Source organism: Cryptosporidium ryanae (assembly GCF_009792415.1).
Source record: "Cryptosporidium ryanae isolate 45019 chromosome Unknown contig_41, whole genome shotgun sequence".
Classification (NCBI taxonomy): Eukaryota; Apicomplexa; class Conoidasida; order Eucoccidiorida; family Cryptosporidiidae; genus Cryptosporidium; species Cryptosporidium ryanae.
Genome location: NW_027125491.1, coordinates 134049 through 155261, shown reverse-complemented (window position 1 = coordinate 155261; position 21213 = coordinate 134049). Strand labels below are relative to the sequence as shown.

General features: G+C 41.3%; 6 protein-coding genes across 6 annotated transcripts; 4 read left to right on the top strand and 2 right to left on the bottom strand.

The window, feature by feature from the left end:
* Positions 1-952: 952 nt before the first annotated feature.
* Positions 953-7543, bottom strand: FG386_002365 (chromo domain helicase DNA binding protein; the record flags this gene model as incomplete). The annotated part of the gene is made up of 1 exon (XM_067341727.1): positions 953-7543. The coding sequence occupies one exon, from the start codon at positions 7541-7543 to the stop codon at positions 953-955; it is 6591 nt and encodes a 2196-aa protein (XP_067199006.1).
* Positions 7544-9844: 2301 nt separating this feature from the next.
* On the top strand, positions 9845-12631 carry FG386_002363 (Spb1p-like; the record flags this gene model as incomplete). Its single annotated transcript, XM_067341725.1, has 1 exon — positions 9845-12631. One exon carries the CDS (start codon positions 9845-9847, stop codon positions 12629-12631), a length of 2787 nt encoding a protein of 928 aa, XP_067199004.1.
* Positions 12632-13881: 1250 nt separating this feature from the next.
* On the bottom strand, positions 13882-15030 carry FG386_002362 (uncharacterized protein; the record flags this gene model as incomplete). Its single annotated transcript, XM_067341724.1, has 1 exon — positions 13882-15030. One exon carries the CDS (start codon positions 15028-15030, stop codon positions 13882-13884), a length of 1149 nt encoding a protein of 382 aa, XP_067199003.1.
* A 1019-nt stretch (positions 15031-16049) lies between these two features.
* On the top strand, positions 16050-16784 carry FG386_002361 (uncharacterized protein; the record flags this gene model as incomplete). The annotated part of the gene is made up of 1 exon (XM_067341723.1): positions 16050-16784. One exon carries the CDS (start codon positions 16050-16052, stop codon positions 16782-16784), a length of 735 nt encoding a protein of 244 aa, XP_067199002.1.
* A 2386-nt stretch (positions 16785-19170) lies between these two features.
* FG386_002360 (uncharacterized protein) lies at positions 19171-20184 on the top strand (the record flags this gene model as incomplete). Its single annotated transcript, XM_067341722.1, has 1 exon — positions 19171-20184. One exon carries the CDS (start codon positions 19171-19173, stop codon positions 20182-20184), a length of 1014 nt encoding a protein of 337 aa, XP_067199001.1.
* Positions 20185-20623: 439 nt separating this feature from the next.
* FG386_002359 (60S ribosomal protein L12) lies at positions 20624-21127 on the top strand (the record flags this gene model as incomplete). Its single annotated transcript, XM_067341721.1, has 1 exon — positions 20624-21127. One exon carries the CDS (start codon positions 20624-20626, stop codon positions 21125-21127), a length of 504 nt encoding a protein of 167 aa, XP_067199000.1.
* Between the last annotated feature and the right edge of the window lie 86 nt (positions 21128-21213).

Genomic DNA, 21213 nt, shown 5'->3' with positions numbered 1-21213 from the left:
GGCTGCAGCAGTTGTATTGTCGCCTTGTCTCTGCTTCTCACGAACGATAAGCTCGCCTTAGTGTCTAGTGTCGCTTATCCCACACAAATCACAGGTTTATTCATCAAAATCAAGTTGTACGCCTACTTCCGTTTCAAAGCCAGTTTCGCGTTGACAAAAGCATGCAGTTCACCTAGTTAGTTTATCGTAAATTTACGTCCATTCCAAAGGTTTCTTACTATTTTATCTTTGTAAATTTGCTTATTCTTCTTATTTCTATATCCCATACTTTTTTTCCTCCCCACATCTATTTTACATGCCATGTATATTATTAAACGTATATTTACATTAAAGCGCTACCCGCCTCCATGTGGCGGGCGATTCATGTAAATTTCTTACTGGTTAAAGTAACATACAAAGCCTAATATGCATATTCCTTGCATGTGGTTCATCGGTTACTTGCTGCTTGAATGTAGGTGCAGACGAGAACGCCTTGGGACGACTTAGGGCTGCCTAAGTTTACTGCACAGGAAGTTCTGAGAAGGAGAGTTCACTGCCGAGGCAGTCCGTCTGCATAAACACAAACGGAGCAGTGACAGAATAAAGGCAGAGACGCACAGCGCACTGTGAATCACGAATGGTGCATGAGTCCCAGTACCACCCTGCAGAAGGTGAGTTGTGCTCTTACATGCAAGAGAAAACAAAGTCCTTTGAGCTGAGAACCTGAGACGCTGGCAAAAAATGACAGTAACATTTACTTTCCTAGATTTAAGAGTGATTTATTTACGTTTATTGGCACACTTGCTATTAATTCTAACATTATTAACACCGAATAAGGCACTATTCTACTCTAGCGTTCTCTTTACTTCTAATTGAGTGGACATAGTGCAGCTATCCGAAACAGAAAATTGCAATTAATTATTAACAACATATAAAAGTATAAAATGGCGGAGTAGTCGGTCAATCTACCCAGTTACTCGGCGTCCTCGTCGTCATCCTCGTTTTTTGCGATTTCAGCAGTGAGAAGGGCCAACATTGCAGCTGCAGAATCCCTTCTGTTTCTTCTTTTAGCAACAGTGTTGTTGTCGGTTGCGGAGTAAGCGGATGAAAGATTACTGCTTTGTTCCTTATCATCCTGATTATCATTAGCAGACGATGAGGTGGACGCACCAACAGTATCGCTGTCATTTGCCGCCGCTTTTCTCCTTTTGCTTCCTCTAGACCTTGCTCCTGTCACTCCGCTAAGTGCTGCGGTAACCGCGGCACCACCACCACTTCCAGAAAAGTAGTCCCCTTGGTTGCCATTCAAGTCGGAATCGCCGTTGTTTGCTTGGGATAAGGCTCCACCAGACCTGGCGCCGTTGGACCTCGTTGAGGTCCTTCCACCTCTGGCAACTGGCTTTCTCTCTCTTCCTTTGGAAGTCTTGGCTGTAGGCTCGAAGGATTCGTCGTTGAAATCGTCATCATCGTCATCATCAACCTCGTCGTCAAACAAGTTGGTCGTGGAATTCTTGTTGGCGGAGGTATTCGGTTTTCTTGCACTTCTCTTTAACCCTCTGCTGCCTTTCCTGCCCTCTGAGATGGAACCACCTGTATTCTTCAGAGAGCCTCCACTGTGATTACCACTCCCCCCCAGGTTATTTGACTCATTGTCGTCGTAGTCGTCAGGGTCGTAATTGTCGATGGTAAACTCCTTCGCTCTTGATGATCTTCTCGGCTTCTTTCTGGATTTCCCTCGGGTGTGCTCGTTAACGTTAACATTGCCGGAGCCGTCCTCGTCGTCCTCGTTTTCCCCGTTATTAGGCTGTAGCGTCCTGACAATATCCTGGACGTTTGCCAGTAGGTCCTCTGCCTTCTGACGCTGGAGCTCGGAAAACTCTCTCATATTAGTGACCTGTACCAAGGCCTCTATCAGGGGGTCCAAACTGTCCAAGGCAGCAGCGCCATCCACTGCGTCCGCAAGATCTTGAATGAACTTCTCTCTGCTCTCCTCGTCCCTGATGGCACTCCCGCTTTGAAGCTGCACGAGGAAAGAAGACACGCTGCTGTCCCCGAGAACCTTCTTCCAAAAATCCGGGTCGTTAACGTCCAAGTCCGGAAGAGCGTTGTCGCTCCTAAAACTCGTCTTGCTGAAGGAAGAGTTCTTTCCGCTTAGCTGGTATCTGACCAAACGCGAATTTTTGCTCAATATTTCGTCGATGTCGCTCTCTTGGAACTGCCTGGAGGCTTCGCTGCCTTCGAGCAGATAATAGGCACCATGTTTCAGCAAATCCTCAATTTCTTGTTTTGTTGGCTCTCCACCGGTACCTATGCCATTGGAGCCGCCTCCACCACTGCCGTTGCTACTCTCCTCTCTAAATGCGCCCTTGTGGAAAACAGCTGTGTTCAATCCAAGTTTCTTGCTTGCCCGTTCAAACATCTCCGCCTCGTACGTCCTCGCAGTTATCAGTCTGTAAACCTTCACGTCACGCGTTTGACCAATTCTGTGCGCCCTCGCACAGGCCTGTACGTCGTTCTGAGGATTCCAGTCGGAGTCGAATATGATGACCGTGTCTGCAGAGGTTAAGTTGATTCCCAAACCCCCCGCTCTGGTTGAGAGCAGAAACACAAACTTATCGGAGTCCTCAGCGTTGAATCTCGCTATCGCTGCAGTTCTGTCCGTGCCCCTAATGCTGCCATCGAGCCTCTCATACCCCCACCCGTGGTGCTCAATTAGCTCCTCCAGCAAAGTCAGAGTCTGAATGAACTGGCTAAAAATCAACACTCTGTGTCCTTCTGCCTTTAATTTAGGCAGCAGCTTACCCATAAGAACCATCTTACCACTCAGTTCTATCATTTTCTTGTATCTGTCCTCCGTAGTTTTGCATAGCGCGACCTCGCGCTCCTCCACGCCCACCACCTGGAACGGGTGGTTGCAGCATTTCCTGAGTTCAACCTCAACATTCATCAAAGAGGGTATCGGAGCGCTACTCGATTTCTTCCCGAACCCAATGTTCTTGCATAAAAACGCTCTGTTTCTTTCAAATATCGCTCTGTAGTAGGCTTTCTGCGCGGTTGTCAACTCAACGTCTATGATCGTCTCCTCCAGCGGCGGTATCTCCTTCATTACGTCCTCTTTGACCCTCCTGAGCAGGTGGGGACGCAGCAGCTCGTGCAGGGCGGTGACTTGTGCACTGCTCTGCAGCTCGCCGAACTCCTGCGTAAAGGCCTCTATGCTCGCAAACTTTATGGGTTCTATGTAATTCAAAAGCGGCCAAAGTTCCTCCGTGTTATTTTGCACAGGTGTTCCGGAGAGCAACAATATGTGCCTGCAAGCAATGCTCTTGAATACCTGAAGCGTTTTGGCGCCTCTGTTCTTCAGCCTGTGGGCCTCGTCTATGATAATGAACTGCCATGGCATCGTGCAGAGAATGTCGGCATCGGCCAGAAGTATTTCGTAGGATGTGAGTAGTATGTGGAATTTGTAGTGTTTAGTCTGCACCAGCCGCGGCTCGTTTATGTACCCGTAATTCTTAATATTATTGCCATAGTTCTGTGAGCTGGTCCTGCCTCTGCCTCTCATGTCAAACTGCAGGCATTGGTGGTAGAACTCGTAATAACGGAGCAGGTCGCGCCCATTCCTCCCTCCCTCGTCGTAGTACAACACGACGTTTAGATCCGTCCAGTCTTCAAAGGTCCTTTTCCAGTGATCTAACGTGGACAGCGGAGCCACTACCAGAAACGGTCCCCTCAGTTTCTCCTTGTACACGAGATGCCAGACAAAGGACATGGTTTGCATCGTCTTTCCCAGCCCCATTTCGTCCGCCAATATGCCATTCCTTCCTTCGGACCAAAGTTGAAGTAACCAGTTCAGACCTGCGAGTTGGTAGTCGAAGAGCTGATACCCGTTCTTAAATATAGGGGAAACGAGATAGTGACGGGAAACTCCTGGTGGCGGAGGCGGCGGACGCTTTTGGCTAGAATAAAGCTCCGCTATCTTGTTGTTGGCGACTAGACTCGCCAGTCCCATCTGGGCCTTCACCTCCTGCTTGGTCTCCGCGCTACCGATACCGTATTTGCCACCCGCGCAGCCGTCATCTCCGGCACAAGCTCCCTCGACTGCAGGCTCGCCCGTTTCCACACTCTCCGTATTCCCGACTGAATTCCCACCGCTTTCCTTCTCACTAAAAGTTTGCTTGTCGAGGCAGGTGCTCGTTGGAGCGGAGAAGGTGCCGGAAGCGTCCCCGGCACCCTCAGGGCCTGAGTTGTCGTTCTGAGCGCCTTCACCGCAGGTCTGTGGGGGGTCGGGGACGCTTCCGGAAGGTGAGCTGCCGTCCTCCGTCGTACAGGCTGGAAGACCGTCGCAGTATCCCTGGAAATTGTCACTCATCGCATACTTGTACCCAACGTCCATTTCCCCCAAAGACCCTTCGCCGGAAACGGTGACAATGTTCTTGTACTCCAACTCTAACTTATCGTAGAGATCGACACTGGACGGCAAAGAGATTTCACCGGAAACAAAGGACCGGTTCATTCCCAAATCGGTCCTGCAGACCTCTTCGCCATTAATCCTTCTCGGGTCGCCACCGCCACAGTCATGGCCAATGTTCTTTCCTCCGTCGCAAAGAGATATGCTGCCGCCGCCGTTACAATCCCCATCGCCAGCACCCAAATACCCGTCCTCGTTCGAGGTTCCAACTGCGGAAACGTCTCCGCCGTCCACTCGGACGCCAGAGACCCCTCCAACGTCGCCGTCAGCCTTCAAGTCACAGCTGGAGATCTCGCTCCCGCCAACGCTGAAAAACATGTCGGTTTCATTCATAGCCTTCACCGCGACCCCGTTGTTCTCGGTACCGCGCTCATTCTGCGTCTGATAACGCTCGTTGGTTCCGCCTCCGATTGGGCTCCGGCCGGGGCCCGATGCACAGGGCGAATTCCCCGCACCGACGTGGGCGCCTTGCATGCACCCCACACCCACGAGGCCCCCCCTCTCAGCAGCGGAATCCCTGCTGATCAGGCCTACGTTGGGCTCCTCTTTAAATTCCGCCGGGATGGGAGCGCCACCGCTGCCGCAACTAAGGTCCTTCAGACCACCACCCGGGAACCGGTCCACACACGCCTCGTTTCCGACGCCTGGGGGAGGAGCAGCCTTACCCGCCAGGCTGCCGCCGCCGTTGACATTCTGGAGAAGCTTCCCCACGAGCCCCGCAATGGCGGGGTTGTTCATTGCCATGCTGAGCGCGCTGGCGGCGCTGGGGTTGTTGGCGGTGATCATCTGGAGGAGCTTCTGCGTTGCGGCGATTGCTCCCTGGCTCAGAGTGCCATCAGAGCCGATCTTGATTTCATCCAGAAGCTCCTTGCTCCCGGGAAGAGTTTGTATTGGTCTGGGTTGCTGGAGCTGCCCGGGAGGGCCGCCGCCTTGTTGGCCCCTGTAAACAGTCCCCCCCTGGCCAGAAAGAGCGCCGCCGCCGACTTGCCCGGTGGCGGGCCCCGGGTAGGAGGCGCCTCCGTAATAGCCCCTTTGCTGCTTCTGCACGTTATAGAGGTTTCTGTTCTGGTAACCGTGGTGGGAGTAAATGGAGATAGCGCTAGTCAGCTGAGGCAGATTGGAGAACGTCGTCGGTACGTACGTCCTGATCGAGTACCTGTTCTTGGATCTCTTCTTGCTCGCATACGGGGCGTGGTTCTCGTCGTCTGAGTCATCCGAGTCGTTCCCGCCGCCGCTGTGCCCTGGAGTTACGTAGGAGGGAGCCTGCGGCGGATTCAGTCGGAGGCCGAACTGGTTGTTCATCCATGAAAATGTGTGCCGGATATACGTGTACGTCTCGCTAATCATTCTTTTGTAGAGGTCGTAGGAAATGGCGGCCGGTCCGTTGTGGGCCGTCGTGATGTATTCCGGCACACGTACGAAGCGGTGAAACTGAAGTATTTTACTCGAGTCCGTGATATCGACCTCGTGCTCCCATGTGTTGTCCGCGAACGAAAGGTGCTTCCACTTGGTAAAGTACATTATGGGCCGCTTTGAGAGAGCGAGCAGATCTCGGAATGTTATGTGCTGTATGGCGGTCTCTATCGTCACCGTCTGGTCGTCCAGCCATTCCTTCGGGGACTCCTCGCTCTTCTGCTTAACCAAATCCTCCTGGGTCTGTCTTGACAGGAGGGCCCACTCGCCGTAGAGCTTGTCAAAGAGCGCCTTCAGTAGCTTGCCCTGAACATATATATCACTGTCCACGGAATTGTACATGAAGCAATTCGTGAATATTTGCTGTACGTCGTTCCAGAACTCCTGTGGCTGCGAGTATATCCTCAGGTACAACTTGGTTTGCACCGTCGTGAAGTCCATGGGCCTTGAGATGACCGAGTAGTAGTCGGAGGCACCGTCCATGTTCGGGTCCACTGGTCTTAAAAACGGTATTCCGTATTTTATCCCCTTCCTGTCGAAGCAAACCAGCGCATCTATTATCTTCAGACAGTATATGTACCACTCGTTTCTGCCTATCTCCGCGGCCTTCATTGGGTACAGTGATCTAAACACGTCGGTGCAGTCAACTATTCTCTCTATCTCCCCGTCGATGTACTGTAGCTCAGGGACATCCTCTATGTAGGCCGTAGCATCTATGCTCTCAACGCCCTTCTGCTCCAGTCTTTGTATGTATCTCAGGTACTTTATCCTCACTTTTGGATCCGGGTCATTGTCTATATCGTCCTCTGTTATCCATTTGCACTGCGAATAGCTTTGCTGGTGATACTTAACCAAATACTCATACGGTATCTTTCCTCTTGGGATCCTGCGTTGATTGGAGCTACTGGGTCCGCTAGAGACCCCCGTACCGCTTGACGAGCCTCCTGCTCTTCTCGGACTGCTGCCCTGGTCGATCCCGGCATCGTCGCCGCCTGTCGCTCCGTTTTTGTCCTCCTCCAAAGACGCGTTCTTGCTCTTAATGAGGCCGCTGCTGTGCCTCATCTGAGGACGTCTTTTCAAAAACTTTTCCACAACCGGCGTCAGCACGGATCTTTGCGGGACATCCGCCTCTTCATTGTCGCTGTTGTCCCCCTCGGTCTTGAAGTCCAGGTCGGCTTCGTCGTCCTCCTCGTCCTCGTCCTCGTCTATATAGGACTTTCTTGAATTCACTTCCGCTGCAATCAGACTTCCCAGGCCCGCTCCCTTCCTTCTGGTGCTGGGCTCTCTCTGTGTGATGCCCGTTCCTCCGAGTGAGTTGTCTCCGGTACCTGCAGAGGCAGCGGCGGCCGCAGCGGCTGCGGCCGCTGCCAGCGCCTCTCTGTTTATCCTCGGACGTCCTCTCCCTCTTTTCTTGGGTGGTTCCGGCACGGCACCGGAGTCAGTAACGGCACTGTCCCCGGCAACTACGCTTGTCGCGGCATTGCCATTCTCCCTGGACGCTGCACTCGTGTTGCCGTCAACGGCACCGCTCTCGTTGCTCGGACCAGTGGCAACATTGTCGTTAACAGACACAGAGGCGCTGGCTTCCGCCGTTGACTCTCCGCCATTCCCGACGCCACTGCATAAATCGCCTTCTCTCGGCGCTGAAACGCAATTTGTGGACGCCGTATCCTCAGAAGACATTTCCACTGGTTTAATGCAGACACGCCGCTGCTACTTAAGCTGTAATATACCAATAATATAGCCGATACACTACTGCACAGTGTACGTCAAATTTCGCAAATACAAATTAAAACCTCAAGTTTTAAAAATGCGTGCAGTATACACCACATACATATACTTTATGTATACATACATGTATGTACATATGTGCACGTATAATTTATGTGAATGTATGCTTGCATATATTATACGTACATGTATATATCTGGCTATCCGTTAGTTACTGCATCAAATGGCAACTTAGTTTGTGTATCAGACCTTGCTCCAAAGCGAACCAACTCCGAACAAATAACCAAAGCACGCAGTCTGTATCAGTATGCGTTGTTGCAAACACAGTCTCTTGTGTTTTGGAGTCTGCAGTATGCTGCTGGCCAGAACTGCCAAATCGACCTTTGATTCACAGTCTCGCGAACTTAATTTGACAAAGGAAAACAAAAGGGAACCAGGCGAAGTCACTGCATATACGTTCCAGGATTGTTATGTTGAAAAGCCGAGTCCTTGGGACAGTATCTTTTTAATATCAAACAATACTGCGGTCTTGACCCCCAAGACTAACGCCACCGGTGGGCTCCTTTTCTGAGTTACGAGGGTTCCGTTTTACACGCCAATTAATCCTCCTTCGTTCAGGGAAAGAGGAAAACCGCACTCGGTTAACCTCCCTTCCTTGCTGAATCTAGACGAACAACAGTTAATTAAATTAATTAAGCTTTTTGCCAACAGAGAAAGTATCAAGTGGTTATTGGTCCTTTCAAATCCCAGCTGGAAAAATGTGTCCCAAAACGCTGTTTATCGTTTGAAAACTGATTGTAATTAAGTGTCGTATCAAAAGGAAAAAATACGTCCAAAACCGTTTTCCGCTTTAGTTGGATTTATTTATTATCACTGTATTTACTATTTATTTTGACATTTTATATTTATAAAGATATTTATTTTCAACCTGCTCCCCTCCCCCCCCTGTTTATCTACTGCCCATTTATATTATCACCATTATCATTTAACCTTCACTTACTACCTTCCTTTCCCCCTTTTTACCTTTATTTCTATTCTCCCATTATTAGCGTTAATACCACTTGAGGTCTGAGACACGACGCAACGGCGGTACGTGGCGGTAACGATATTAATTAAATATTAGCAGTGGTTGTGGTGATTGTACATTTGCAAATGAAGAAACGGATGGGGAAAGAGGGGCTGGGAAAGACAAGTTGTTAGTTTATAAAGGCATACGTTTGTCGATTTTCTGGTTAGGTTTGGGCGTCTTTATTTAATTTACCGAAAGGGTCGAGGTCGCGGAGTTTTCGGTATCCCTCCTCCCCTGCCTGCCGAGCGGCATTTTGGTTTTTGAATTGTCGTTTTTGGGGTTTGGACTAGACGGGATGGAATACAGCCATTTTTTCGCGAATAGCGATTCAAGAAAGGAATTTTTGTCTCCAAAGACGAAGTCGCTTCTGAGAATCGGTTCTCACGTCGTTCTTATATATTTCATCGTGAAGTATGGCAGTCACCTGGAGATGCCTGAGAACCCAGACTTTTCTTGACGTGCGGACGAGATTTGGGGAACTTTAGTTGTTCGAGTATATAACTTTTTTTTGAATTGTTTGTTTGTCTCCCGCGTTTTAAGTAGTTTTCATTTTTAGTCAGCAGCCGTGCGTCTGCAGGTGACTTTAGGCCGGCACTGCCTCGCCACATGCGTGCTTGGCTGCAGGTAGCTCCCTGTTTCGCCGCCGTATCCGCAGGTTTGGTCCAGACGAGTCAACTGGATTGCGGACACGCTGTGGCCGGGAGGCGGTGTTACTGGGCGGATTTGTGAACATGATAGCCAAACATGAGGCTGCCTGCAGGCTTTTTTTGCTATTTGTCAGGGAGCGTTGCAGCTTGCCAGAGCGCGCGCCAATGTATTGGGACCGTAATGCTGTGGCGGCAAGGTAGAGAAGGCCTGAAATGTCAGGGAAGAGTCAGAGTTTGATTGCAAGTGCGAGTGTATGTTTATCGCAGTTTTTGAGATAGGAGGTGCTCGTTCTGTTTAGGCTCTGGGAACTGCAAGTTATATGCAGGGTACAATACGCCTGAGGGACGTGCAATATTTGGCGTAGAACTGACGGAATAGCAATTGGTGCAGTAAGCCGGTAAGAAAATATTAGGGGAGAGAAAGGCAGCCAGCGGACTGAACACGAGATTCCATTAATGGAAGTTGAGTTGTTCTGAACAGACTGGAGTGATTTAAGACGAAGCGGCTTCTTTTGCAATTAAAAACACGCAGCAAAAATGGGTAGAAAGGTAAAAACGGGTAAGGATCGTTTAGATCGGTACTACCATCTTGCTAAGGAGCAGGGCTACAGAGCGAGGTCCGCCTTTAAGTTAATTCAGTTGGCTCAGAAGTTTAACATATTCAGGAATTGTCAGGTTTTGATAGATTTATGTGCAGCGCCTGGTGGTTGGCTTCAAGTGGCTAAAAGAAATATGGGAGTGTCGAGTAAGATAATAGGAGTTGATTTGGTTGCGATAAAAAGCATACCTGGAGTGACGACCTTTAGGTGCGATATAACAACAGACAAATGCAGAAAGCTGATATTGGACGAATTGAACGGATTGCCCGTAGATGTGATACTGCACGACGGGGCTCCAAATGTAGGTACATCTTGGGACAAGGATGCCTATATGCAAAACGAATTAGTACTTCACTCCACGAAATTAGCCTGTGAGATTCTTAAGCCAAATGGAATATTTGTGACGAAAATATTTCGTTCAGGTGATTACAACTCGGTTCTTTGGGTACTGAGTCAGTTGTTCAATACGGTAAAGGCGACTAAACCACAGTCTTCCCGTAATGTATCGGCCGAAATATTCCTGGTTTGCTTGGGTTACAAGGCTCCAAAAAGGATAGACTGTAAGTTTTTCGATCCTAAGTATGTTTTTCAAGCCTGCGAGAACTACGGGATGGATGCTAAAGATGAGGAAAGCACCGAGTTAACGAAAAAGACAAAGAAAACCATCAAATCAAGTCTGAGTGAATTGTTAAGGGGTGTAGGCAAGAGAAACAGGGACGGTTACAACGAAGGGGACGATTACAGAGTAATAAGTGCCTACGAGTTTTTCAGTTCCGATAATCCGGCACTCCTGTTGCTTAAGAGCAATGTAATTAATTTGGATATGAACAGGGTTGATAGGAACAACAAGGTCGAGACCAGGTATCTTGAGGCAATATTGGATAATCCAAAAACGACTCAAGAGATTAAGTATTTGTGTGAAGATCTAAAGGTGCTTGGAAAAAAGGAGCTTATGCAGTTGTTAAAGTGGAGATTTTCGCTTGCAAAGGAGATAACCGGTGTGAGAAACACGAGTGACGAGGAGGGCGAGAGTGGGGGCCGAGAGGATCAGGGGAGCGAGGAGTGCAAAGATGATTGTGATAATGAAGATGACGACATAAACAACGAATTGGAGCAGATGTTAGAGACCCAGAGAAAGAAGAACAGGGCAAAGGAAAAGAAGAAAAGATTGCTAGAGAGAAAAAAAGAATGGAGAGCCTCTCTTTCAAAGGGGGGATTTGAAACATGCAATAATGATCCAGAGTTATTTAAATACTCAAAACAAGTGCTCGAGGCATTAGAAGATGAGGACAGAAATGTTTCGGTCAACAGTTATTTCCCGGACGGAGATTCGGATGTTTGTGGAGATTGCCTGTTCGGGGAGAACTACGGAGTAGATGATTTGAATAAAAGTAGGTCTAATTTAAGTGTAGTACTTGGAAGTGAGGACGAGGAGAAAGAAAATTATCTTCTCGATCACAGGGATAAATTGGCAGTAGACTTGGATGTAATGGAATATATTAGGAACAACGTCGAGTCTGAGAGTAGAAAAGAGTCGAGCAAATTAGACTCGGCTAAAAGGGAGAGCAGACGTAAGAGGGTTATTTCTGAGTGGGTAGATGAGATGAACAGGTTTTCAAATGAAATAGAAGAAAAAAATAAGAGCGAACTGGAGAATAAGGTATTATCGCAGCTTTCTTCAGATGAAGAAATGGACGTGGGTGGAAAAGCGTTTGGAATGGTTAATAGGGAGAGTTTGAACAGAGAAATAAATTCAGATTTGAGGACCAAAAGGTGGTTCTCAAATAGTGCGTTTGAGGACATACTTCTGGAAGACGGGGACAAGGACATTATTAAGGAGTTGTCTGATTCAGAGGTCCCAAAGTTGCCATTGAGTGAAAAGAAACAGAAAAAATTTGACAATAGGAAGAATAAGTTAAGCAAAGATAATAAGAAGGGGAAACCAAGTAAAAGTAGCGCGGAGATAGAGTTTGTTCCTCGAGAGTTAAATGGCAACTCGAGCACTCAAATCACTGGTTTTAACCGTGATGATGGACGTTTCACGGATTCTGAGTTAGAACCAAACTCTGGGTCCGAGTCCGAGTCTGAATTAGAATCCAAAATTAGCTGCAAGAAGCCAGAAAATGAGGAGGAATTGAAATTGGTTCAGGGCATTGGTTCGCTGTTAATAAATAAAAGTACAAGGATGGATTTGATTGACGGCAGTTATAATAGATATGCCTTTCACGATCCAGAAGAAGATCTTGAAAATAACATACTGGGACTGCCAAAGTGGTTTTTAGAAGACGAGAACAAACACAACAAACCTGAACTTCCAATAACAAAAGAGCTTATGATGCAGTACAAGGCAAAGCTGAGGGAGATAAAGAACCGTCCAATTAGGAAAGAATCCGAAGCTTTGGCTAGAAAGAAGAGGAGATATGAAAAAATAATGGAAAAAGCAAGAAAAAAAGCTGAAGTTATATCAGATTCAAATGAAATGAACGAATTGTCCAAGTCCAGAAGCATTAGCAAGTTGATCAGCAAGGCACAGAAAATAACTAGTAAAAAAAGAGCGAATATATATACTGTTACGAGAAGACATGGACCTGGAAAACAGGTTAAAAACAAGGAAAAAAACATAAATACCAATAGTTTCAAAACCAAATTCGTTGACAAAAGGCTTAAAAAGGACAAAAGGTCCACTAAAAGGGTTAAAAAGAAAAAGAACAGAAGAAGGAATTAGATGCAATAACACCATAAATGAAAAATGCAGGCAAATAAGTTTCCAGGTGTAACATTATTTAGAAAAAATGTATACCTTACATACACTGGACTTAATATATATAATTACAGATTAAAGCAATATTGTTTTCGTTCAGTAGTACGCATAGTCCAATTTCGAATTTATGTTTGTTTTAAATTTCTAACCTTCCTTATTTCGGGAATGATTGCGTGATATCACAATATTATATCAGACAGCCAAGAGAAACTATGTAATCAATTAGTATAAGATATTAATATCTTAGGGACTATAATAGACTCTAGTTTAAATTAAAGTCATCATCTTTAATATTGAGTACCAACATGTCTATTCCCTGTCACAATCTAGTAACCGTAAAGTCTACTCCTTCCTTTATTAACGGCTGACGAAATAAAACATGTAGTTTCCTTCATTGAGTTTGCGTCTACAGCCAGAAGTCATTTTTAATACGTTTTATTGAGTTAATACTTCGAAATATACATTTATGTTGAATCGGAAAAGCGACTCAGATAGGAGCGAAAGAAGTTAATAATCATGGTACTCCAAGCAAGCCTGGATTAAGTTCATGACTAAGATGTTAATCATCATTGCCCTTTTCCACTTGTAATAATAACCTGCTTGTTGCTGTTAATTATGGCGTAACCTGGCTAGAGCACCACATTACAATGGCAAAGCGCAAATCTTCGCATAAAAACGAATTTCCATTTGAACACAGAAGCACTAATTTAAGTTAGTCGTGCCAATCTAACGGTTGCATTGTTAAAAGAGAAACAAATTGATCAGGATAGCATAACTCAACATATACTCCCAGAGTCGTCAATAAAAGTGATTACTCGAGATGGAGCATCTTCTGATCGCCCGTCTGCTATAAGGGTATCCATCATTACAAGTTGTCTCTTATATAACAATAAACCCTGTACTGCTCTATTTTATTTCATATTAAATTATAAGACGAAAAGTAGAGTCAATCGTAGCTCTGGTACCTAACAGCGTTATTGTTTCCATTGCGTCAAAAAATATCAACCAAATGTGGTTTACTGTATAACCACATATTTTTATTAACATTTTATCGTTAGTCTCTTGTCTCTATTGACTAATATGGCCACAATAGAACTGGCGGGCTGCCCGAATATTTGTAAAAGAGTAAATGAAATAAAAAGGCGCCAGTTTTCAACAGTTTGTGCGTGAATGAATGTGTACATTGTTATTAATGTGGCGTATAGTCTTGGAAATCAACTGTTTCGAATATGACTTCTGAATATCCTCTCTAGTTTGTTCTTATTAACTTTTTGTCCGTGAAATTTCCAACACAACCTTTTGAATGCGGATTTTTGATCAAGAATATTTCCATTTTCATCTGTATGAAAGATGGATACACTTTCAAATGAGTTGTAGTTTGAGTCATCGTCCTGAGTTATCACAGTGTCATTTTTGGAAATGTCACCTCTTTTTCTGAGAAAATCAAGTGTTGAAGATAAGCCAAAGTCCAGCGGTTTTTGATGTAGAATATTGTCATGTTCAGTATTTTTAACAGTTTGAATGCCGTGGTTTCCGTTTAACATTTGACTATCCAAGATGTCAGTTTCGTTTAAAGCACAAGCCTCAATATTATCGGCGACATCTTTACTTTTAGTGGCATTATTAAGGTCATTGTTATTCTTATTACATTTGTTGTCATTATCAATACTGTTTTGATCGGTCGGTACATTTTTCCTGTTAGATTTATCTATATGAGGAATTTTTGAACTAGATATATTTCTGCAAAATTCAGTCTCTAGAGAAAGAAACAACTTATAATCTACATTTCTGTTTTCAGTATCGTTTTGGTTATTCCCAGTTACATCATTTGGATTTGATGAAAAATCAGTCGTTTGCGGCTTGACACTGTCTGAAATGTAATTACCCATATGACTAGAGTCAGATTCATACTTCTCAAACTGGGTCCTTATGTCTTGAATCTTCCTTTTTCTGTTTATTTTCAATTGGTCATAGAAATAATCAGTATCATCAAATATCCCATTCTCATTCAGCAAAAAATTCCTATTAAAATTAGTTACTCTGTCTTCTAGAACAAAGTCTCTCTCAATGTTTTCAGCCTTTTCGTTGTCATTTAATACGCGTTGATTTTTTTTTATTATCTTAATGTTCTTCCTTTTAAAACAATTCGATTTGCATTCTGTCCCTTTCTCCTCACAGCTTTTGCTGATACTCCTCTGTGAAAACTCACTTTTCACGTCATTGAAGTACTCAAGTTCGCTATTGCCTTGTTTTGAATTTACATTAAAATCCAACTCATCAGATTCATTTTCATCGTAATCTAGAACGTTTTTGTCTTTAAATGTAAACACCGAGTCACCATTGTCTCCGCTTTTTTCATACATCTCAGAGTTTAACTTCACTTCTTTATGCTGTTTTGATGAAGTAAAATTCGTTTCTTGCAATGATAAAGGCTTGAAATTAGCTTTATATTGATTTAACGCGGCAAACAATCAAATTTTAACGCCTTTGCTTTCAAATTGCATTTTCTCGGTGCAAAACCGTAATAGGTGTGTGACAATTTGTACTTTGTTAAAAAAATACGCTACAATATAATGCTCTCAAACAAATTTGACAAAGTAATACGTGAGAAAGTGTATATGTTTGCTTATTAGACATTTTATTTAAATATTTTAAAATATGTATGAGTCGTATCATTGTTTATTATACACTCACGATACATATTTATGAGGAAAGGAAAAGACCCGCCTGAAAAAGGCGGGACATTCTGACTTAGTTGGGGGATAAGCACATAAATAATTATGAATTGGATGAGAAGGTCGTAAAGTAATAAAATAGAATTTAAACAATACAAGGTAGAGAGCCCTATACAAATAAATAAATAAAGTAAGAAAGAAGAAAAAGGTGTAGAATTCACATTTATTTAAAGGGAGTTTTCTGCCTGAATTTGAATATATGTACACGAATTATATGAGTTGATAAAAAGTAGTCTAAATTTTAATCAAATCACAGTACATATGTATGTATATTTGTTGAAATATGTTCAACTAGATATTCAGAATAATTCCAAAGATAAAAAACTAAGGGTTTGATACATTCTTACTAATATATTTACTTTGAGGATTATATGTGAAGATTCTTTTCAAAAAATAGCCATATTGAGCATTCAAAGAGTTTTTTATTTGATAATTAATGTATAATATTTAAAAATATTTGTATCTTTTTAATTGCAGAAAGTTTAAAAATAAGGAGAAGTAACAATTTATTGTTTTTATAGTGGATTATATATACATAGATATTGGTTCATACTAGACCATTAATTTGTGCTTTACAGTTTTACAAGTCAGTAGAAAAGTTTTTAGTAGCTTAGTTTCTTTATTAGATTATTATTATTAATTTAAATATGAGCCCTTTAAGAGGTCGTAAGATAAGGAGAATATACATAAACTCTGATAACTGCAACGAAAGTGCATCAAACAGAATAAATAATTTGGACTTTGAATTTGATGGCAATTATAGTTTTTGTGATGAAAATTTTAGATATAATCATCTTAGAAAGTTGTCAAAAGTTGCTGCTGCCTTTAATATCCCTCATCATGTACAAACAAATAATGGTATTGCTCCTCTAAGTGATGTTTCATTTTCAAATGGAGGGATTCATGTTAAGGCAGCTCCTGCATGTCAATTCTCTGACAATGTTGATGGTTTCCATATTAATAAGGAATTAATAGAAAATATTGCTGTTAATGTTGAGGGTGTGAGAGAAGATGAAACTTCACCTTACTCTAACGCAGCGAATGCAACTGCCATTCAAGCTTTTAATCCAAGTAATATTAGACACTTTGAGAACACAAACAATGGTATAGCGGTAGGAAGAGGTTCAAATACAGATATGAGAAGTAACGAATTCTCTGAAGAAGCTAGAGGTAATGTGGGAATTAATATAAATAATATTTGTAGTTCCAATTTAATTGACTCTGATATTAAAAAAGATAATTACTATATTAAAAATTTAACCCCTATGCAAATTAGATATTTGCAAAGAACTCAAAAATTACTTTCGTATGAAATTCCACAATATAAATCGGGAATTAAACAATTGTTATCTATTCCTGAATATCTCCCTTGTGACATTTAAAATTGACATATGGTTCCACCCTGAAGCATTTTCTATTTATTGGAGGTGTTGTTAATTTACAGTAAGAAGGAGGTACGTAAGGAGGAGTGGTTTTATATTCATTAAATTACTTAGTTCATATTATTGAGACGAATTTGTGTCTATGTAATTACATGAATAATGATATTACTATTAGACATATTAACTTGTATTTTATTAATAAATTATGAGTTACAAATACCGCAGTTTAATTGAAATAAATATTATAATGTTTATACTCTTACATTTTTTTTTCCTCATACTTTGTTATTCTAACGAGATCAACTTTAAACTCTAATGATTTATTTTAATCACATTTAAGTTCATTAGTTCTACATTAAATTATTTATATAGAAAACACTTTGAGCAGGCTTATCTAAAAAGAATGGAAGTACAAAACTACACTAATATAATTTACTTGCTATGTTTACTAATTAAAAATTGTTTATTGAATTTATAGTTGTTTTCACGAAGTGATGTGGCTCTGGAATCTGGTTTGCTTCGTTACACTTCTACAAATAACCTTTACTGCTCTAATATAATTAAAACCACCAGACGATAAATTGTTAGCACTTTGATTCCATACATTTTGTAGTGCTCAAAAAATTTATTCAAAAATTAGCACTTAAAGGTTATAGTCTGTATATGCATTTCTATGTGTGCCTTGGTTTATTACCGCTCATTTTGCTAATTGAATATAACAAATAATACGCAACTATTATTCTGTGAACAATGTGTAGATAATATTCTCAATAGTCAAAGAATCCATTTGCCGCTACTGGTTTCGGCAAAACGGAAACCAGAACAGTAGAGGGTTTGTGGGTAATGCTTTGAGCGGCAGACATAAGCGGGAAGCAAAACTGTGTGAAAACATCTAGACAAAAAGGGGTGATCCGGGATTTGAACCCGGGACCTCTCGCACCCAAAGCGAGAATCATACCCCTAGACTAATCACCCTTCTCGTGTAGATGGCGACGGGAACATACATTAATTATAAACGGTTTGACGCTAGAAATGTGGGGTAAAAATAAGATGTAGATAAAAGAATTTTTAGTTTTAATAAGTGAGAATATCTTAAAAATGGAAAGGTTTGATTAAGTTAATCTGCTATACGCAACAAATTCTTGTATAAATCAGGAGGTTCATGAATTTACTTTAATGTCTGCTTGTGGAATTTAATACAAATATTTTGTCTCTTCGCACAATTAGTAGAAATTAACTGATAAAATGTAATAAATTAAAGTAAATCTACAAATTGATTCAAATAGTTCTGGAATTATATTTTTTAACTGTACAATAAAAGTAGGTTTGTGAAATTCTTTGAAATGAACCCATTTAAATTTAACATCAAACATGTAATGTTGCTTTGGGAAAAGAAAATGAATAGTTTATTCTTTATATATTCTTAGATGTTTCATATAGTTCACTTATCCATGTTAACGTTTGGTATGAATGCAAGCAATAGCAGTTTTTTTTAGTGAATACATAAATTTAATAGTATAGCAAATCTGAATAATTGTTTTTAGTGCTAGAAACTTTAAAAATTCGAGTTTGTAAAAAATAACAATAATTTTCACAAGAGCACAGTTATTCAAATGTTTTCCCTAGTTTAAAGAGAATTAATTAATTAAATGAACACAAGATAACTCGTTTCACTACCGAATTTACTTTTTTAACCATACCCATTTTGTAAATTCGCACTGCAAAGCTGGGTGATTAGTCTAGGGGTATGATTCTCGCTTAGGGTGCGAGAGGTCCCGGGTTCGAATCCCGGATCACCCCTTTCGCGCGGGAGGCGCTTTGTTTTTCTTGTGTATAACGAAAGTTAATGCCTATTGTTAATGGGCGTCTCTAAATGGATATTTTTTTGTCAATTTGTTTTCTGTATATGTTCGTATATAATTGTTCATAGAGTTATTTAGTCACCTTGCCACCACTTTATTTTTTAAAGGTATTTAGTTTAGTCTAGTTCTACCCACACAGTTACAAGCTTTCTAAATTGAACCTTGTTGATTTAAAAACATGCATAGATGATGATTATCTTTGATTATTGCATATCTTCATTAAATAGTAATATGGCGGGAATTTTCCTTGTTCTTAATTATTTTTTAAACTAAAAAGTGAGCTAGCTGAATGTGCGTTTATGTTTATACAAAATATAATTAAAGGAAATAAACTGATTTATTTTTGCATTGAAAAAATTGCTCAATAGTTTGAGTATCTTGAAATACTGTTATTTACTCTATTATTTTTAATTAAGTTGATATTTATTGTGGAAGTCTTCATTTTAATATTATTTATGGACAAGTTGAGTCGTAGTTTTTGTGGGACTGTTTATCTGTAGTAACAATTATTGCTACTGTGTAAAATGGAATTTTCAAATGATTGGAATGATAGTATAATTACCTTCTGTGAAATTACGGGATGTGATATTGATAAGGCAAAGGCCGTATTGGAATCTGCGAATTGGAATCTAGAAAGCGCAGTTACACTTTATTATGAAGAAGAACAAATTAATGAAGATAGTGGTATCAACAATGAAATTCAGAGTGAATTACAAATTGGGAATAGCTTTAATATTAACACAGTAACTGCAAACAATATTGGGCAATCTTTACGTAGCTCTGTTATTAATTGTTCTAATAATGATCCCACGAATCAAGGAGTGAATACTGCAAGTGAACATACAGGTGGTTCCCAAAACAGTATAAGTGAGCCTGTGAATAAATTCAATAAATTTATGAGGATATTTATAGCTATTTGTGGAACAGGTTTGGCTACTTTTTTAACCTTCTTTAAAACAATGTTTTGCTTTCCAGAAGATAATAATGAACGAAGAACTAGCGGCTCGAATCAAAGAAGAATTCATGTTAATAATGTTACAAGTTTATCCTTGACTCCCACTCAAATTGATCAAATTGAACAGAACAGGAAGATAAGAGAGGAACAGGATATTGAATATATGAAATCACTGAATTTGGACTCAATGAAGCGTGAAAAAGCAAATAAAAAAAAGAAAATGAAGGAGGCATTAACTCAGAGAAGAATTAAGCACAGTACTGAGGTTAAGAACGAAGTCAATGTTGAAATTGACAAAGAGTCATGTTCCAGGGTGTGTGTAAAAAATTTGGCGGGGAAAAAGTTTCAGAGAGATTTCAATAAAAACGACAATGCATGCAAAATATATAAATGGATTGATTCATTGGGTTTGGAGGGGGGAAATCTTATATCTGATAGATTTTCACTTAGACTCCCACACTCCAAGTCAGTAGAGATTGACGAGTCATACTTAGACAAAAACGTCACTATTGAAGAGCTAGGTTTGTTTCCAAGTGCCTTATTGCTTATAAATAACATCGACGATGATTCTGATTATGAATAAAAATAACATATTTATATTTATTTTGGTTGGCGCCATTAGGTTTTTTAAATATTTTTTCTAAACCGTTTTTATAAATCAAATCTAGACTTGAGTTTTTTTATCTCATAAAAGGTGATAAAAATACATATATTAAAAATTGTTTATTGTATTGCTTGTAATGGTAGTTTGTCTAAGCAAATATCTATTTAAATAAACTAGTTATTTACAATAAGTTAAATTGGGCAGTTCACGCTCAGTTATTTTGTAGACGGGAATGTAGGCGGGCACTCGTCAATTTAGAAAGTTAAAAAAAGACGCGAGTCGATAAAAATTATAAACAGGGCAAAAGAGAGGGTAGTTCAAGAAAGTACAAAACCTTATATAAGGTCTAATAGACACTGATTTATAAGTATAAGTATATATTTTCTCATTGGTTGTTTTTATTTTACAGATACGAAAAATGCCACCAGCAGGTAAAGCAGATCCATCTGAAGTCAAGTACTTGTACATAAGACAACTTGGAGGCGAAGTAGGAGCAACATCAGTTTTGGCCCCGAAGCTCGGTCCATTGGGTATGTCACCAAAGAAGGTTGGTGATGATATTGCAAAAGGTACAGCTGCTTGGAAAGGTATGAAGGTTTGCGTAAAGCTAACTGTTCAGAATCGTCAGGCTAAAGTAGATATTGTACCAACAGCAACGAGCTTGTTGATCAAAGAACTTAAAGAGCCAATTAGAGACAGAAAGAAGGTAAAAAATATTAAACACAGTGGTAACTTGTCTATGAACCAAGTTTACTCTGTAGCACGTGCAATGAAATTTAAGTCAAGAGCAAAGCTCTTTTCTGGTACAGTTAAGGAAATATTAGGAACTTGCAATGCAATAGGATGTACTGTAGATGGTCAGAAACCCGTTGATGTTCAAAAAATGATAGACTCTGGAGAAATTGAGGTACCAACCTCTTAAGTAATAATAATACTTTATTATTTTCTAAATTTAAATTGCTTTGAAATACACATACTAGTTATAATTCCTTAAATATTTATTTAAAC